At 37.4% G+C, this 16,962-nt stretch overlaps 1 protein-coding gene across 7 annotated transcripts in view; it reads right to left on the bottom strand.

The window, feature by feature from the left end:
• TRPC4 (transient receptor potential cation channel subfamily C member 4) overlaps positions 1-16,962 on the bottom strand; it is a 208,151-nt gene that overhangs the window by 27,002 nt on the left and 164,187 nt on the right. For all 7 annotated transcript variants that reach the window (XM_010810662.4, XM_015473750.3, XM_059891956.1 and 4 more), the window contains 1 exon segment: positions 7,434-7,573. In XM_010810662.4, the coding sequence (XP_010808964.1) occupies positions 7,434-7,573 (140 nt within the window).

Raw genomic sequence — 16,962 nt, 5'->3', positions numbered from 1 at the left:
ATGCTAGCTTCTGCCCCTATATAATTATCCAGGACTGTTTCAGGGTCCAGCACTCCGGATAAATGATGAGAAACAATGCTATGTGAATAGCATTTATACCTGGTCGGGGTGTCCTGAGAAAAATATTGCTGGTATTTGGGTTAAAGGAGGGTTTCCCTGGTGGCTCAGAAGGTAAAGAATCCTCCTGCAATGCGGGAGACCTGGATTCGATCCCTGGGTTGGGAAGATTCCCCTGGAGGAGGGCGTGGCAACCCACTCCAGTATTCTTGCCTGGAGAATCCCCTGTGGACAGAGGAGCCTGACAGTCTACAGTGCATGGGGTTGCAAAGAGTTGGACACGACTCAGCGACTAAGCACAGGGTTAAAGGATATTTGAATGAAGACTTGGAAATTAAAGAGAGAGACCTCCTGAGAGACTGAGAAAAATCTTCCCTGGAACCATCTGCTTACCGTCTAAGGATAATAATCCAGGGGGACCTTTGCCTCCCCAGAGAGAACTTGTTCACTTTAGAAGGTGAAGGTCTTGCTCTTTCTGTCTCCAGGGGAAATATGGGCAGCAGGCACAGCTGTACTACACAAGCTCTGAGACGCATTAGTTTCCCACTGCTGTCCTGTGATACAAACTCATGTATGTGGAGGGCACATCTGGCTTCTCTTCTGTTGCCCTGTGTGAGCTTGGAGCATGGGGGACCAATGTGAAGACTGTTTTGTAAGTAAAGAATTTATCTGTTCTCTGACCCAGAAACCTTGTTTCTTGTTAGCAATAAATGAGATATAACATTTTAGGAATTCTCTCTTGATTTCATTTTTTTAAACTTTACTCTCTAAGTTTTCTTCTGCCATTCACATCTATGTACATTTCACTTAGGTTTTAAAGAAGGGCATTATTTTATGAAGCAATTTAAAAATTTCTTTCAAACCAAGCTATTCTGTGACTCTGTACAGAAAAGTGGTAATTTTGCAGTGATTAAACATATTTTCCACATCTACTGTTAGGAATGAAAAGATTAACTTGAATTTTAAAGTTTTCTTTGGCTTTATTTTCTAAAACTTATTCACAAGATCTATACTCATGTTTCATCTTTGTATGTTTGCCTCCAGCCAGAGTGATGGCTCTTGTCAATCTTCTTAGCAGGCTCTGCTTCTTCACTTGCACCTTAAACATCGAGTTCACTTCTCAGAGCCCTTCTCTTCTTATTCTTTCTACTCTCCCTGGATATTTCCTGTGATTTCAGTTGTCACTTATATGCTAATAACTCCCAGTTCCCCATCTCCAGCCCAGAAGTTGCACGTACATTCATATTTTATATTCTCTTTCCTCTTGACATTTTCTCTTAAATATCTCATGGGTGTCTCAAACTCACAGGTCAGAATTGAAACTCATCCTCTTTTCATCCTCAAACACCTTCACAATTCATGCTTTTTCATCTCAGTGGATGGCAGTAAATCACCTAAGGCAGCATTTGAGGTTGATCCTAGAGTCCTTCCTAGCAAACTCCCAGCCTTTGAAACCAAAATCTTATATATGTCCTTACTCCTTGACACTGGTATCCTCACTGTTAAAAAAAGTTTCCTACAAAAGGAAGTTTTGTAGGAAATCTACTTCTGTAGGAAATCTATTCCCTACAGAAATGATTATAATAGCCTTCTAACTCTTATCCCTGCCTTGAATCTTGTCTCTATAATCATTTATTTCCTCCAGGTCATCTTTTAAAAGGACCAATCAGGCAATCTGGCTTAATGTTCTTGAATGACACCAATATCCTCATGATGAAATTCCATTTCCCAACATGTCACATGAAGCCTCTGGAATCTGGGACTTGACTTCCTTTAGAGATTGACTTTCCATTTGTACCCAGTTAGGTGCTTACCGCTCTGGCTCAAACCTTCAATTCTGGCTGTTCTCCAAACTGACCCTCACATTCTCACCAAAAGGCCTTTCTATGAATCCTGGACCCTTTGTCTAAAAATGGGTTTCAATTCAAATTATTTTGATTCTTTGGCTACTAATCACTTATCAAATATGTGTTGAGTGCATACTCTGTGTCAGGCAATATCTTCAGGGTTCATAGTAGTAATCAAACAAGCTATAACTCATGCCATGCAGGCTTACAATACAGTGAAAAAGACATATATTAAATAGGCAGTGCTTGTCTTTCCTTTGAGAAGTTCTCTTGTACTACAGATGAGTGGACACCAGGATCCTGCTGACCAGAGCTGGCAATCCCCTGTTCGAGAGAAATCAAGAGATATGTACATACCTATATCTCTTTGAGCACCAGAAATTCCTGCTTTCCTTTTTTTCTCATGGATTTGCTTATAAATTATAAACCTAACATAGTTTGACTTTGCCTTAAGCCTCCATTTCTATTTAGATTCTTTGTAAGGAACTTGCTCCTATGCAGACCTAGAAAACAGAATATTTACCTTGAGTTTCTTGTCAGATTTCCATGTCGGGAGCTTTGTCTAATGTGTTTTTGGTACTGGACATCTAATAGAGTGTTTTATATGTGACAGAAGCTCGAAAAGCATTTTCGGGTGGAGAATTGTCCCAGACATATTCTAAAGTACGATTGTTAGAAAAGATGGATCATTTGTAGAAATGGGAGCATCTTAATATAGCTGGGTTGCAGAGGCTTTGGGAATAGTGATAACTCTAAGAGAAAGCTGAAGGCAGATCATGAACACCTTAGCAGAAGTGTTAGGAGAGGAAGACGGATTGCATCATAATAGTAGGTCCTAAGTTCCTTGAATATAGGAAAAGTTCATCTTTATATTCTCTAGAGCCTGATGCATACTCATAAAAGTCAAGTATTCAAAATGAATAATAATTAAGTTGAGGCAAAGTGAAAACATTTGTTCTACAAAATTAAACAGAAAATGTATGCTAGTTTTAATGCTTGATTTATAAGGTGAAAACATTTCCCTTTCTACAAACTGGTTAGATAATTAAGAAGTGAAGACAACAGGAAGGTGTATGGTTTTCTCCTGTGGTAGATAATACTATACAACTCAGATTTAAATATCTACAGCTCTCTGTCATAAAACTAAAGAATATTTAGAAAGTTCATGATTTGGAGAATTCACTACAGTTGTAACATTTGTGAAATAGAAACATTCACCTTCTTTCTAGCTGATAAGAAGAGGGACCAATGAGGTAAATACTATTTAGAAGACTGGTGCTATGAAAAATTCCAGCAAGATCATTGAAAGAACTGTTCTTATTCCTAATCATTTTGATTTCTGAGAATATTATTTACACAGTGGACGAGGCATAGAATTGCAACCATTTCTGCCAAATGACAGAAGATAGACATAAGAGACAAGTTATACATAGGAAAAGGGACTGGGTAATATTTAGGAGAAAACGATTCCTAATGAAGATAAACTAACATTTTCCAAGTGTGCCCAGGCATCAACAAGCTCTAGATTGACTTAACATTTTATACATGGTGAGAACAAGAAATGATTGACAAACCTTCTCCTTCAAAAATTAAAAGCAAATTTTAAAAAGCTACAATCCCTAAGCTGTGAAATGCTAATGAATCAAGGCATTTAAGGCAGAACCACAAGCCTTGTGGAGAAGGAGAATCCTAAAGTCACGTGAACTTCTGTGTTCTCTTTGTATAATCTATGCTGTTTCATTTTAATCAAAATAAAAAACAACTGAGTGCTTATATTAAACTCTATGGCATAAATGTGTTTATTAATGAGATCCTCACAAACATTGTCTGGAACTTGATTATTCCTATCATCTTACAGAGAAGAATGTTGAGGCATAGGTTAACTTGTCCCAAATCATACTGGTAGGAAGTGGTACAGGCAGTAGTCATACCAAGTATGGATCAGAGCCCAGATCACAGCTTTGGCCAAAAGGACCCTTTTGTATGTTAAAAAAAAAAAAAAATCTCCAGGAGGATAAATTGCAAAGGGATGAGCCAAATAAGAATGGCCCTTCTGCTAGACCAGGAGGTTCTCTCCCTACAGACCAGTTACAGAAGGATCTCCCTCTTGAAGGACTGATGGTTCATTTGGTCATCATAACCATCAGAAGTAAACTATTTACTGAGGAGCAGCGTCAAGACCATTCTGGGATCCCACCTATGATCCAAGCCTTCATAATAACAAATCACGTGTCTTGTGGATCTTACCTCCTAATTTTTTTTTTTTTCCCAAAGCCAATCTTCTATTAACTTCTCCTGTGTCCACTGCTCTACTTCAGGTAATCATCATCATTTGACTCATTCTGTTTCAGCCTCATTAATGGTTCCTCTTTATTTTAGGATTCAAACTGTATAGCATGATCTGGAAAGTCCTTCCCATCCTCTCCCTGCCCCAGTTCCCTGGACCATCCCTCTGAATTAGTGGCCTCCTTTATACTCTCAGACTCATGCATGTTGTGTCTCTTCTCCCAGGGACATTTATGAATGTTCATGGACACAATACATGCCCACTCACTCTGTCCTCTAAATCATTTCAAGACACTGCCAGCCAAATTTAGTTCCTTCCATGATGCCACCAAGGTCCCTGTGGTAGACCTTATCACACTGTAAGGTCTTCATGTGCATTTCTCTTTCCTTTCTGTGAACTGCTTGAAGGCAGGGGCTGTATCGCCAGTGTCTGCATTCTCAACAAACAGATGGAAAGCCAGTTTCTTAATGTGACTCCATAAATTCTCATTGCTTGATTCACAAAATGACTGTTTGCCTCATTTATGGTAGTCTATTTTTGTACAGAAATAATGCTCCTGTTCCTGAAATCGTAAATTATGTTATTAAAAATTAGCATGAGAAAATGAATGATAGAACAAAAGATGATCAAGGAGGCTGAGTCACCAAATCAGCATGACATCACAGCCTCCCAAAGTCGGTGCTTTTTTGCTATTATCGTCATTTAAAAGATAATACAATCGAGGCCCACATGAAACACCTTGCCCCAAATTAGACAGTTTGCAAGTGGTAAAGGCAAGTGTGAATTCAGACATGAAGGTCTTTTTCAACTAAAATAAAGCAAATGCCACAATAAAGACATTGCAAGAGGCAAGTCCAGTGGACTCAGGGTACATGAAGGAGGAGGAAACAGCAGTAGGAGAGAAAGGAGAGAACTAATCATGCATTTGGATACCAGCACTTTAAATACATTGATCGACTCATGTTTTTCTCATATTAATGGTGTAAGGCAGAAATTCCTTATTTTATAGGTGAAGCACAGAGAGGTGAAAAAACAGGTCCAAGTTCACATAACTAGTAAGTGATGGGAGAAAACTGAGCCCAGGAAACCCAGGTCTAAAGTGCAGCCATTTAAAAACTATTCATGAAACTCAGGTTTGGAGCACACAAATTAGTCATTCAGAAATAACTTTTCATCATTTATGTTTATAATCCTAGCTGAACTCCTATGACCAAAGGGCATAAGCAATCCATATATTTCCCAAAGACTTCATCTGAGGTTATTTCTATGTACTTTTCCATCTTTTTTTCCTTTTCTTTTCTTTCTTCTTCATCACTTGGGATGAGTTGATTTTTTTTTGTCTTTTAGCCATGTGAAGCTTGCTGGATCTTAGTTTCCCTATCAGAGACTGAACCCATGCCCCCTGCATTGGAAGTGTGGAGTTTTAATTACTGGACCACCAGGGTAGTCCCTAGTTGAATTTTTAACACAAAATTTCCCATTTACAGTATAAGGAACAATGTTTATATTTTAGTTTGAAAACAGATATTCCACATAAAGAATTTATGAAAATTCAAATCCAGTTATCTGAAACCACTGAGGCCCCAAATCACAGGTGTTCATTAATTCATATAATTGTACTTAGTATATATCAGAGTTCTTATATATAAAATATATATGTACCATAAGTGAATACCATATAAATGAGATCTATAAAATGTTTCTTAATATAAATATTATATGAGAGAGGTTCCTTTTGGCATCAAACCCATATTTATTTGAGCTGCTAAATAGAATTTTTCAGCCTAAGGCTATTCATGATGTCTTCCTTAGACCATTTACCTCAAAATTAGCTGATGAATTTGCAATAAATGCGAATTTAGGCCCCTGCCTAATACTCCTGATCCGTGGGAACTGAGAAAAGGGATCTGTTTTAGCAAGCTCCCCAGGTGATTCTTAGCACCTGAAAGTATGAGAAGAATTGATATGTCATGTGGAACTAGAATTTTATAACTGCACGTGGTCACAAAAAAACAGATACATTACTTTTTGAGAGAAACATGTCCAAAACAACTTTATAGATATACTTAAGCATCATGACAGAAGAAAGAAGAATCGGGAAGACATGCACTTCAAAATAGATAACCATCTCCTGCACAGATGCCAAACTTGCTTGGTTAACACAATATTTTCTGTCATCTTCAGAAAGGCCCAAGGTAATTCATTCTTAATGCAGATAGAAAAAAATTATCAAATCATTTCCATTCTTAAAACATAGCTAGTTTTCCATGAAACTGGCAGAAAACATTTTTTCTGAATGTTTTGATGAGTGCTGGAAACATTTTAATTGAACAATTCAGGAAACGACTTTGGGCAATTTTGACCCTGTTACAGCTGAACGTTTCAGGAGCTGACTTAGGACAACACTAAATGAATGAGAGTTCACTTTTGTTTTAGCATTTCCTAGCTCAGATCATTAGATCGCATGAATTATTCATGTACAGTCCAATTAAACACTGTGTTTTCCTAATTCACTCATCAGTTTGACACACATTTTTTAAAAAGGAAGAGAAAAGGAAGGAGTGAAAGGAAAGGCAGGAAGGAGGACACGATCATACTTTGGTTTAAAAAACATCCCCCAAAGCACAAAATAATCTCAGTTGTCACTGCAGAACAAAAACGCTTTATGTAAATTATGTGGTTTGGGGTGAGACTGATGCTGTATGGAACGCGGGGGAGGAATGGGTGTGTGAGATTTCAGCACTGTCACATTGAATGGGGTGAGGAGAAGAATTATATTCTGCTCCAATTATATCAAGCTATATTAGTTTAAACTGAAATAATAATTTCAATGCTTTAAGAGAGTAATATTTTGATCTGTCTGTGTAATTTTATCAGTTAGTTATAACTGATAAAAATAGATTCTGGTTGCAAAAGTTTGAACAGTGTTTGAGGTAGAATTTCATTAGAAATGGAAAAGATTAGACTTGAGAGCAGCTATTGTGAATCACTTTTAGGCATCATTCAATTTAGATACCAGAAAATTGGGTGACAATTTCTAAATGTCTATCAAAATTTGTTTTACGACTATAAGCTGTGCATTATCTATGTATTTTATTTCTATCTCTCAGGAATGTCATGAGATGATGAATTTCACATACAGATAATGCCCTAGGCAGCATTATTAATAAAAATAATAACAATGGAATATTATCAATAGTTAACATAACTTTTGCTTTACCAATAACATAAATTATAGTTACCTTTACAAATGCAACGATTTTCAAGGAGATTGTTGCTAGGTATAAGGAGTTCATCACAAAATCCATTAAATTCCACCAATCATGGATGTAATCTTGAAGTCCACCATCCCACATTTGTTTAATCTCTCCCCATATAAAACCTGCAGTTATAGAAAGATTCATGTAAGAGTGGTTTTTCAATCAAATCATTATAAACAGAGATACATAATTAGGAATCAGAGAATCTTGGAACTTCAGGAAACTATATAGTCACTCTAATACAACACCTATTTTTATAGGTAATAATAATTGAGTCCCAGTCAGATTATAACACTTCCAGGATTCTTAGCTAATTTGTAGAGAATTCTCTTGAGGCTGCTTCACTTTCTTTTTATTCATTTGATAAATTCAGAAGGTTGTGAAATTTTGACTCAAACTGGGATTCCTCTCTACCTCTATATCTTTCTCATGGAAAATATCATGATGGTCATTTGCAAACAGATACTTAAAGACATTTTTCCTCCCAAGCCAAAATGACTCAAAGATTTATGAAAAAACTAGTGAATGTATGTGTGCTCAGCCAGTCTGACTCTTTGCAACCCCATGGACTGTAGCCCACCAGACTCTTCTGTTCGTAGGACTTTCCAAGCAAACTTCAGGGAGTCTCTCCAACCTAGGGGCTGAACTTGCATCTCTTTTATCTACTGAACAAAACTGGCTTAATACCATTGACCAGGGTACTTTGCTGTGCTTTTGTAAGCTGTTAGCACCTTCAGAGATCTGATTTCAGTTCTATTTAAAAAGCGATTATAACATTCATACTTCTAGCAATAGGTCTAAAGCTATACCCAGAGAAAATAAAAATCCCTTTCCTTTGATTATGGTCATGTTTTTAATAGGAAATATTTTATTTTCAAATATTAGAAATTACTTATAACATATCACTATATCTTTATTCTATTTCCAGAATATTATTAAAATTTTATAAATCTATTTTTAGAGCCTAATAATGAGAAGGGAAAATATGAAGATATCTAGAATCAGGAAATATGAAAAGGATAAATATGATTTTAAAACTACATTAAAATAAGAAAACAACTAGACTCTTTTATGATAATGATAGTTTGATACCAATGTGGGTAGTACAGAGTTTTATATCTGTCCTACACTAAAAGCAAGAAAAAGTCATATAAATATAGAATCATATTTTTTCATGAATCTGTCAGAGAGGTGAGAAACCAGGGAGCCTATATGCCAAAGAAAACAGTTGCTGCAAAGAGAGTGACAAGGAGAGCATTAGCTTCTCTGGGTCAGGTGGCAGGGTGAGAGACACTGGCACCATATCAACACAAGAGATTAAGACAAGTTCAGAAAACCTTCCTAAACAAACTTCTAAAAGCTGAGCATGAGCTACTGAGAGAGGACAGAACCCCTAGGACACAGATACGAGGAGGGTGTCCATTCACTTGTAAGCTAATTTCCATAGATCCTGACACCGCTCAAGAACCTGGTTCTGGGAGGAAGCACAAAGCTTTATCCAGGCTCCTGCACCCCAAGAAGCAGAACACATCAGTCCTCTGGGAGAAGCAGGAAATAGAACTGGGACTAACATTTATACCAATATCCTTAGATGCTTCCTACCAATGGGGGAAGGTTGGGAAACCCTTCTGCATGCAACCTGCACAGTTTTACCACCATGACAAGGAAGATTTGGATCATTGAGATGCTCCCTGATGCCCAGGCATAGGCTTACCTAAGTCTGACCCTAGACCTGGAAAACAGACAGGCTTTCTGCCTCACATCACCAGGCTGATAAACACTCAGTAAGAAGCAGAAGCTGACAACCACTAGAGGATCACAAATACCTGGACACAAACTCCCTCAGAGGCACAGGTGCTGGAGGAAGGCCAGAAACGGGGTAGAGCAGGAATTCTGAGAATAATTATCTCTCCCAACTGTTTTATCTGTTCAGGCTGCTATAACAAAGCACTCCAGACATGCTGTCTTATAAACAACAGAAACTTACTTCTCATAGTTCTGAGGGCTACAATCTAAGGTCAGAGTGTCAGGGTCAGGCTCTGGTGAGAGTCCTGTTTCATGTCGTAGACTTCTGACCTCTCTTTGTGTCCTCACTTGGCAGAAAGACAGTGAGCTAGCTCTCTGGTCTGTTCTTCTAAGGGCACTAATTCCATTTGTGAGGCTTCTACCCTCGTGTCCCAGGTGCTTCCCAAAGGCTCCACCTCCAAAAACCATCACATTGTGGGATAGGATTTCAATGTGTGAATTGAGTTGTTGTTATTTAGTTACTAAGTCATGTCTGACTCTTTTGTGACCCCATGGACCCACGAGGGTACTCTGTCCATGGGGTTTCCCAGGTAGAATACTGCAGTGGGTTGCCATTCCTTCTCCAGGGGATCTTCCTGACCTAGGGATCGTACCCAGGCCTCTCGTGTTAGCAGGCAGATTATTTACCACTGAGCCACCTGGGAAGCCCATGAATTGGACAGAGGGGTACAAAGACTTGCAGTCTTTGTATGTGGTGGCCTGAAACTGATTACAGCAACAATGAAACACAAATCCAGCTCAGCTTCTGACTCTACTGCCTCAAATTCCTGCACTCATGTCCTAACAGAAGAGGCATATCCATTTTCAGGCATAAATGCTATACACTTCTGTCCAGCCTTCTACATAGGTATAAATAAATACCCTAACAAAATACACGCACATGCATACACACATACAAGCACATGCACACTGTGATATATCATACTCAACCTGTTCAAAAAAGATAAAGAAAAAATATTAAAGGCACCAGGGACAGGGATTTGGTGGAAATAAAGGACACATTGCATACAAAGGAAAAAATATAGGACTGATATCCAATGGATTGTCTGAAACCACACAGAATGGCATCATTAAAGTGCTGAAAAGAGAAAGAAGTCAATCCAGAATTCTACACACAGCACAAATATCTCTAATAAATAAAGGAGAATGAAAAACTCATTTCAGACAATCAAAAATTCAGACAGAGGCCCATGCTCCAAGAAATGCTAAAGGGTTATTTTTTTAAAGCAGAACATAACTGATAGATATTTAGGCTTATAAAAAGAAATGAAGATCTCTATTCAGAAATTACTAAAGTGAAAATCAATGTAAAAGATGTTTTTCTTATTTTGCTCTAACAGATAATTGACTGCCCAAGGCAAAACAAAAATAGTAGCACTGTACTGTGGTTTATGACATATGTAAAAGCAAAACACATGACAACAGCACAGAAGACAAGAAAGAGGAATGAGAAGCACAGAATCACAGGGTTCTGATACTACATGTAAAGCAAAATACTATTTGAAGTTAGACTGTGACAAATTAAATTTATGTTGTAAATCCTAATGCATTCTCTCAAAATATGTTTAAATGCATAAATGCAGAGTCAAAAATATAAATAAATATGGTGTTATAAAATGCAGTCCAAGAACAGGCAAAGGAAAAAATACATCAGATAGGGAAAATAGGAAAAACAATGGGGTAGATTTTAAATCTACCAATATTAAAAACTGCATTGAATGAAAGATAAAGTCTAAACAGCTTTTAAAAGAGATGGATGAATAGGATAAAAGTGCAAAACATAACTGCATGACAATCCTTTGATAGGCCAAACATAAATGAATAATAATGATACCATGAAATACTAATCAAAAAAGCTTAAATGGTTATATTAACGTAAGACTAGATATATTTCAGAAGAAGTATTACTATGTATGTACAGGAATAAAACATAAGGATAAACAGGTCAAATCTCTGAGAAGACAGATCAGTCCTAAATATAAATGCAGCTGACAAAATAACCTGATAATGCAAGATGCCATAGAACTTAAATATAAATAAAGGTGCGATTATAGTTAGAGACTTAACTATTCCTCTCTAAAAGTACATGAAACAGTAGGAAGAAGTTTAGTAAGAATATAGAAGTTCCAGAAAGACGGTACTGATGAACCTACGTGCAAGGCAGGAATAGAGATGCAGAGGTAGAGAATGCATCTGTGGACACAGCAGTGGGGAGGGAAAGGCGGGATGAATTGGACAGTAGCATAGACGTATAAACACATTTACCATGTGTAAAGCAGATAGCTAGTGGGAAGCTGCTGTATCATACAGGGGGGTTCAGCTGAGTGCTCTGTGCTGACCTAGGGGTTGGGATGGGGCGGGGCTTATAAGGGAAGGGATATATGTATACATATGGCTGATTCATGTTGTTGTACAGTAGAAACTAATACAACATTGCAAAACTACTATATCCAGTTAAAAAATAAAGAAAGCATATAGAAATCCTGAACAATAGGACTGGAAAATGTCAGTTTTCATTCCAATCCCAAAGAAAGGCAATGCCAAAGAATGCTCAAACTACCACACAATTGCACTCATCTCACATGCTAGTAAAGTAATGCTCAAAATTCTCCAAGCCAGACTTCAGCAATACATGAACCATGAACTTCCAGATGTTCAAGCTGGTTTTAGAAAAGGCAGAGGAACCAGAGATCAAGTTGCCAACATCCGCTGGATCATGGAAAAAGCAAGAGAGTTCCAGAAAAACATCTATTTCTGCTTTATTGACTATGCCAAAGCCTTTGATTGTGTGAATCACAATAAACTGTGGAAAATTCTGAAAGAGATGGGAATACCAGACCACCTGACCTGCCTCTTGAGAAACCTATATGCAGGTCAGGAAGCAACAGTTAGAACTGGACATGGAACAACAGACTGGTTCCAAATAGGAAAAGGAGTACGTCGAGGCTGTATATTGTCACCCTGCTTATTTAACTTATATGCAGAGTACATCATGAGAAACGCTGGACTGGAAGAAGCACAAGCTGGAATCAAGATTTCCGGGAGAAATAGCAATAACCTCGAATATGCAGATGACACCACCCTTATGGCAGAAAGTGAAGAGGAACTAAAAAGCCTCTTGACGAAAGTGAAAGAGGAGCGTGAAAAAGTTGGCTTAAACCTCAACATTCAGAAAACGAAGATCATGGCATCTGGTCCCATCACTTCGTGAGAAATAGATGGGGAAACAATGGAAACAGTGTCAGACTTTATTTTTTGGGACTCCAAAATCACTGCAGATGGTGATTGCAGTCATGAAATTAAAAGACGCTTACTCCTTGGAAGGAAAGTTATGACCAACCTAGACAGCATATTGAAAAGCAGAGACATTACTTTGCCAACAAAGATCCGTCTAGTGAAGGCTATGGTTTTTCCAGTGGTGATGTATGGATGTGAGAGTTGGACTATGAAGAAAGCTGAGTGCTGAAGAATTGATGCTTTTGAACTGTGGTGTTGGAGAAGACTCTTGAGAGTCCCTTGGACTGCAAGGAGATCCAACCAGTCCATTCTGAAGGAGATCAGCCCTGGGTGTTCTTTGGAAGGAATGATGCTGAAGCTGAAACTCCAGTACTTTGGCTACCTCATGCTTAGAGTTGACTCATTGGAAAAGACTCTGATGCTGGGAGGGATTGGGGGCAGGAGGAGAAGGAGACGACAGAGGATGAGATGGCTGGATGGCATCCCTGACTCAGTGGACGTGAGTCTGAGTGAACTCCGGGAGTTGGTGATGGACAGCGAAGCCTGGCGTGCTGCAATTCATGGGGTCACAAAGAGTCAGACACGAATGAGCGACTGAACTGAAGTGAACTGAACAACACTATCAACAGTCTAATAGCAGAAGACACATTTTTTTTTTCAAGTGTACATGGAACATTCACCAAGACAGACTATATAACTTCAACATATTTATACATTTGAAATGTTTAAATATTTACTATTTAAAAGAGATGAAGAATAGGATAAAAGTGCAAAACATAACTGCATGACAATCCTTTGATAGGCCATAGTAAAGAACAAATCAATAATACATTGTATGTTGAAATCTCCAAATATTTTGCAATTAAATAATATGCTTCTGATAACTTTTGGTCACAGGGAAATTTACAGAATGATTAGAAAATATTTTGAAATGATTACAAGTGAAAATACAACTAAAAATTCTGTGATGCAGTTAACACAGTACTTAGAGTAGAATGCTTAATTAGAGAATAGTAAAGGTCTCAAATCAGTGATCTCAGCTTTAACTGTGACACTATGAAAAGAAGAGCAAATTAAACCCAAAACAGGCAGAAGGAAGAACATTAAAAAAAAATAAGCAGAAATCAATACATTTTAAAATATAAAACTTGAAGGAAAAGAAAGAGAGAAAAAACGAACAAATAATAGCAAATGAAGCAACCGACAAACAACTAATCTCAAAAATATACAAGCAACTCCTACAGCTCAACTCCAGAAAAATAAACGACCCAATCAAAAAATGGGCCAAAGAACTAAATAGACATTTCTCCAAAAAAGACCTACAGATGGCTAATAAACACATGAAAAGATGCTCAACATCACTCATTATCAGAGAAATGCAAATCAAAACCACTATGAGGTACCATTTCACACCAGTCAGAATGGCTGCGATCCAAAAGTCTACAAATAATAAATGCTGGAGAGGGTGTGGAGAAAAGGGAACCCTCTTACACTGTTGGTGGGAATGCAAACTAGTACAGCCACTATGGAGAACAGTGTGGAGATTCCTTAAAAAACTGGAAATAGAACTGCCTTATGATCCAGCAATCCCACTGCTGGGCATACACACTGAGAAAACCAGAAGGGAAAGAGACACGTGTACCCCAATGTTCATCGCAGCACTGTTTATAATAGCCAAGACATGGAAGCAACCTAGATGTCCATCAGCAGATGAATGGATAAGAAAGCTGTGGTACATATACACAATGGAGTATTACTCAGCCATTAAAAAGAATACATTTGAATCAGTTCTAATGAGGTGGATGAAACTGGAGCCTATTATACAGAGTGAAGTAAGCCAGAAGGAAAAACATAAATACAGTATACTAACGCATATATATGGAATTTAGAAAGATGGTAACAATAACCCAGTGTACGAGACAGCAAAAGAGACACTGATGTATAGAACAGTCTTATGGACTCTGTGGGAGAGGGAGAGGGTGGGAAGATTTGGGAGAATGGCAATGAAACATGTAAAATATCATGTAGGAAACGAGTTGCCAGTCCAGATTTGATGCATGATGCTGGATGCTTGGGGCTGGTGTACTGGGACGGCCCAGAGGGATGGTATGGGGAGGGAGGAGGGAGGAGGGTTCGGGATGGGGAACACATGTATACCTGTGGCGGATTCATTTTGATATTTGGCAAAACTAATACAATTATGTAAAGTTTAAAAATAAAATAAAATTAGAGGAAAAAAAAAAAAAAAAAAAAAAAAAAAAAGAAAAAAAAAAAATAAAATATAAAACTTGATAAAATCAATGAAAACAGAATCTAGTTCTTTGAAACGGTCAATAAAATTGAAAAAAATTCTAACTAGAATTGATCAAGAAAAAAGAGAGAAGAGATGATCAATATCAGAAATGAAAGATGGGAATGAATATAGATCTTACAGACTTTATAAGGATAACAAGTGAATAAAGGGAACAAATTGATACTCATAAATTTCACAACATAAATGAATTGGACATTTCCCCTGAAAGACAAAACTTACCTAACACACAAAAGAGGACATAGAGTAACCTGAGTTGTCCTTTATTCATTAAAGAAAATGAATTCATAGTTAAAAACCTTCCAACAAAGAAAAATTCAGGTCTAGTTTTTCATGGGATTCTACCAAATATTTGAGAAAGAAATAATGCCAGTGCTAATGAAATACAAAATTACAAGGAAAAAGATGTTTAAAAGTATGTATTATTCTGATAAAAAGTCAGGCAAAAATATATACAAAGAAAACTATACACTAATAATCCTTATGAATATGTACAAAATCCTCAACAAATATTAGTAAATTAAATATAGTAATATATAAAACTGATAATAAGTCATGACCAAATGCCATTTTTCCTAAAAATACAAGCTTGTTTCAATATTTAAGAATCAATCAACGTAATTTATCACATCAATAGATTTTTGGGGAAAAAAAATATTTTCATTAGATGCAATAAATCTGTACAATAGGTGCAGTAAATTCATTTGACCAAATTCAACATTCATTCATGACAAAAGGTTTCTGTAAAGTATGACTAGAAGGAAATTGTCTTGATTTGATAAAGCACATCTATAACAATCTAAACTATCATCATACTTTGTGAAGGGCCAGAAAATAAATTATTTAGGCTTTGCAGTGGTTGGATAGCATTACTGACATGAACTTGGGCAACCTCCGGGAGTTAGTGAAGGATGGGGAAGCCTAACGTGCTGTCCATGGAGTTGCAAAGAGTCGGACAGGACTTAGCAACTGAGCAACAGCAACAATAAATGAATGAGTGTGGCTTTGTTATAATGAAACTGTTTATGCTGCTGCTGCTGCTAAGTCGCTCCAGTCGTGTACGACTCTGTGCGACCCCATAGACTGCAGCCCATCAGGCTCCTCTGTCCCTGGGATTCTCCAGGCAAGAACACTAGAGTGGGTTGCCATTTCCTTCTCCAATAGATGAAAGTGAAAAGTAAAAGTGAAGTTGCTCAGTCATGTCCGACTCTTTACGACCCCATGGACTGTAGCCTACCGGGCTCCTCCATCCATGGGATCCTCCAGGCAAGAGTACTGGAGTGGGGTGCCATTTCCTTCTCCAGAAACTATTTATAAAAACTAGCAAAGGGCCAAATTTGGCTTGCTGGGCCATACTTTGTCCTATATGGTGATCGTGCTGGTACTATGAGTGTATGTTTGTCAACATTTTATATATCTGTGCCCTAGGGGGAGAAAAAAAAACCTGAGATGAAGTAGTGGTACAACTTAACGTTAAGGCAGCAAAAATTATGAGAGATTGATTAAAAATAAAGAAATTGTGATATATTGCTGATAAATGTGTTTGTGAAAATTTTTTCAATGAAACTTTGAAAGTAAAATGTATTAGACTTGATGCTCATAATTATTTAGTGAAAAACTTGCAATATTTTAGTATTATTAATAAAGTTTTATTGTTAAATTTTGTCACATTTAAATTAAGAACCCAGATAAGAATGGATATCAATTAATTAGAGTGCATTTTAGAGTCTGCTGTAAACCTTTGCTTTATTCTAGATTTGCTGTTTATATCTTCCTTTTGAGGTTTCTTTCATAAATAAATCTCTCTTGAGAACTAGATAAGGTTGAGCATAACTTGGGATGTGATAATGATCACATCCTCCTTCTGAAGAAAGGAATGTATCATATCTGAAAAAGATGTGATGCAGGCACTGATTTTAGAGCTTGTGGGAAACTTACAATTTATATTATCCAATGAGGAAATGAGGAAAAATGCTCAGTACCCATGGAAAAGCTCTCCCTTCCCACATTTGTGGTGCTTTTTCCTACTAAACCCAAGTACAGTCTGAGAATCCAGCATGCAACTGCAAAGTACCTAACAGAACTAAGACCCCCAAAGACCATGTGACTAAAGCTACTTAATGGAAAAACTAGAACTGGACCTCAGTCTCCTTAGGC

The sequence above is a fragment of the Bos taurus genome, chromosome 12 (genome assembly GCF_002263795.3).
Source record: "Bos taurus isolate L1 Dominette 01449 registration number 42190680 breed Hereford chromosome 12, ARS-UCD2.0, whole genome shotgun sequence".
NCBI lineage: Eukaryota > Metazoa > Chordata > Mammalia > Artiodactyla > Bovidae > Bos > Bos taurus.
This window is presented reverse-complemented; position numbering and strand designations above follow the sequence as displayed.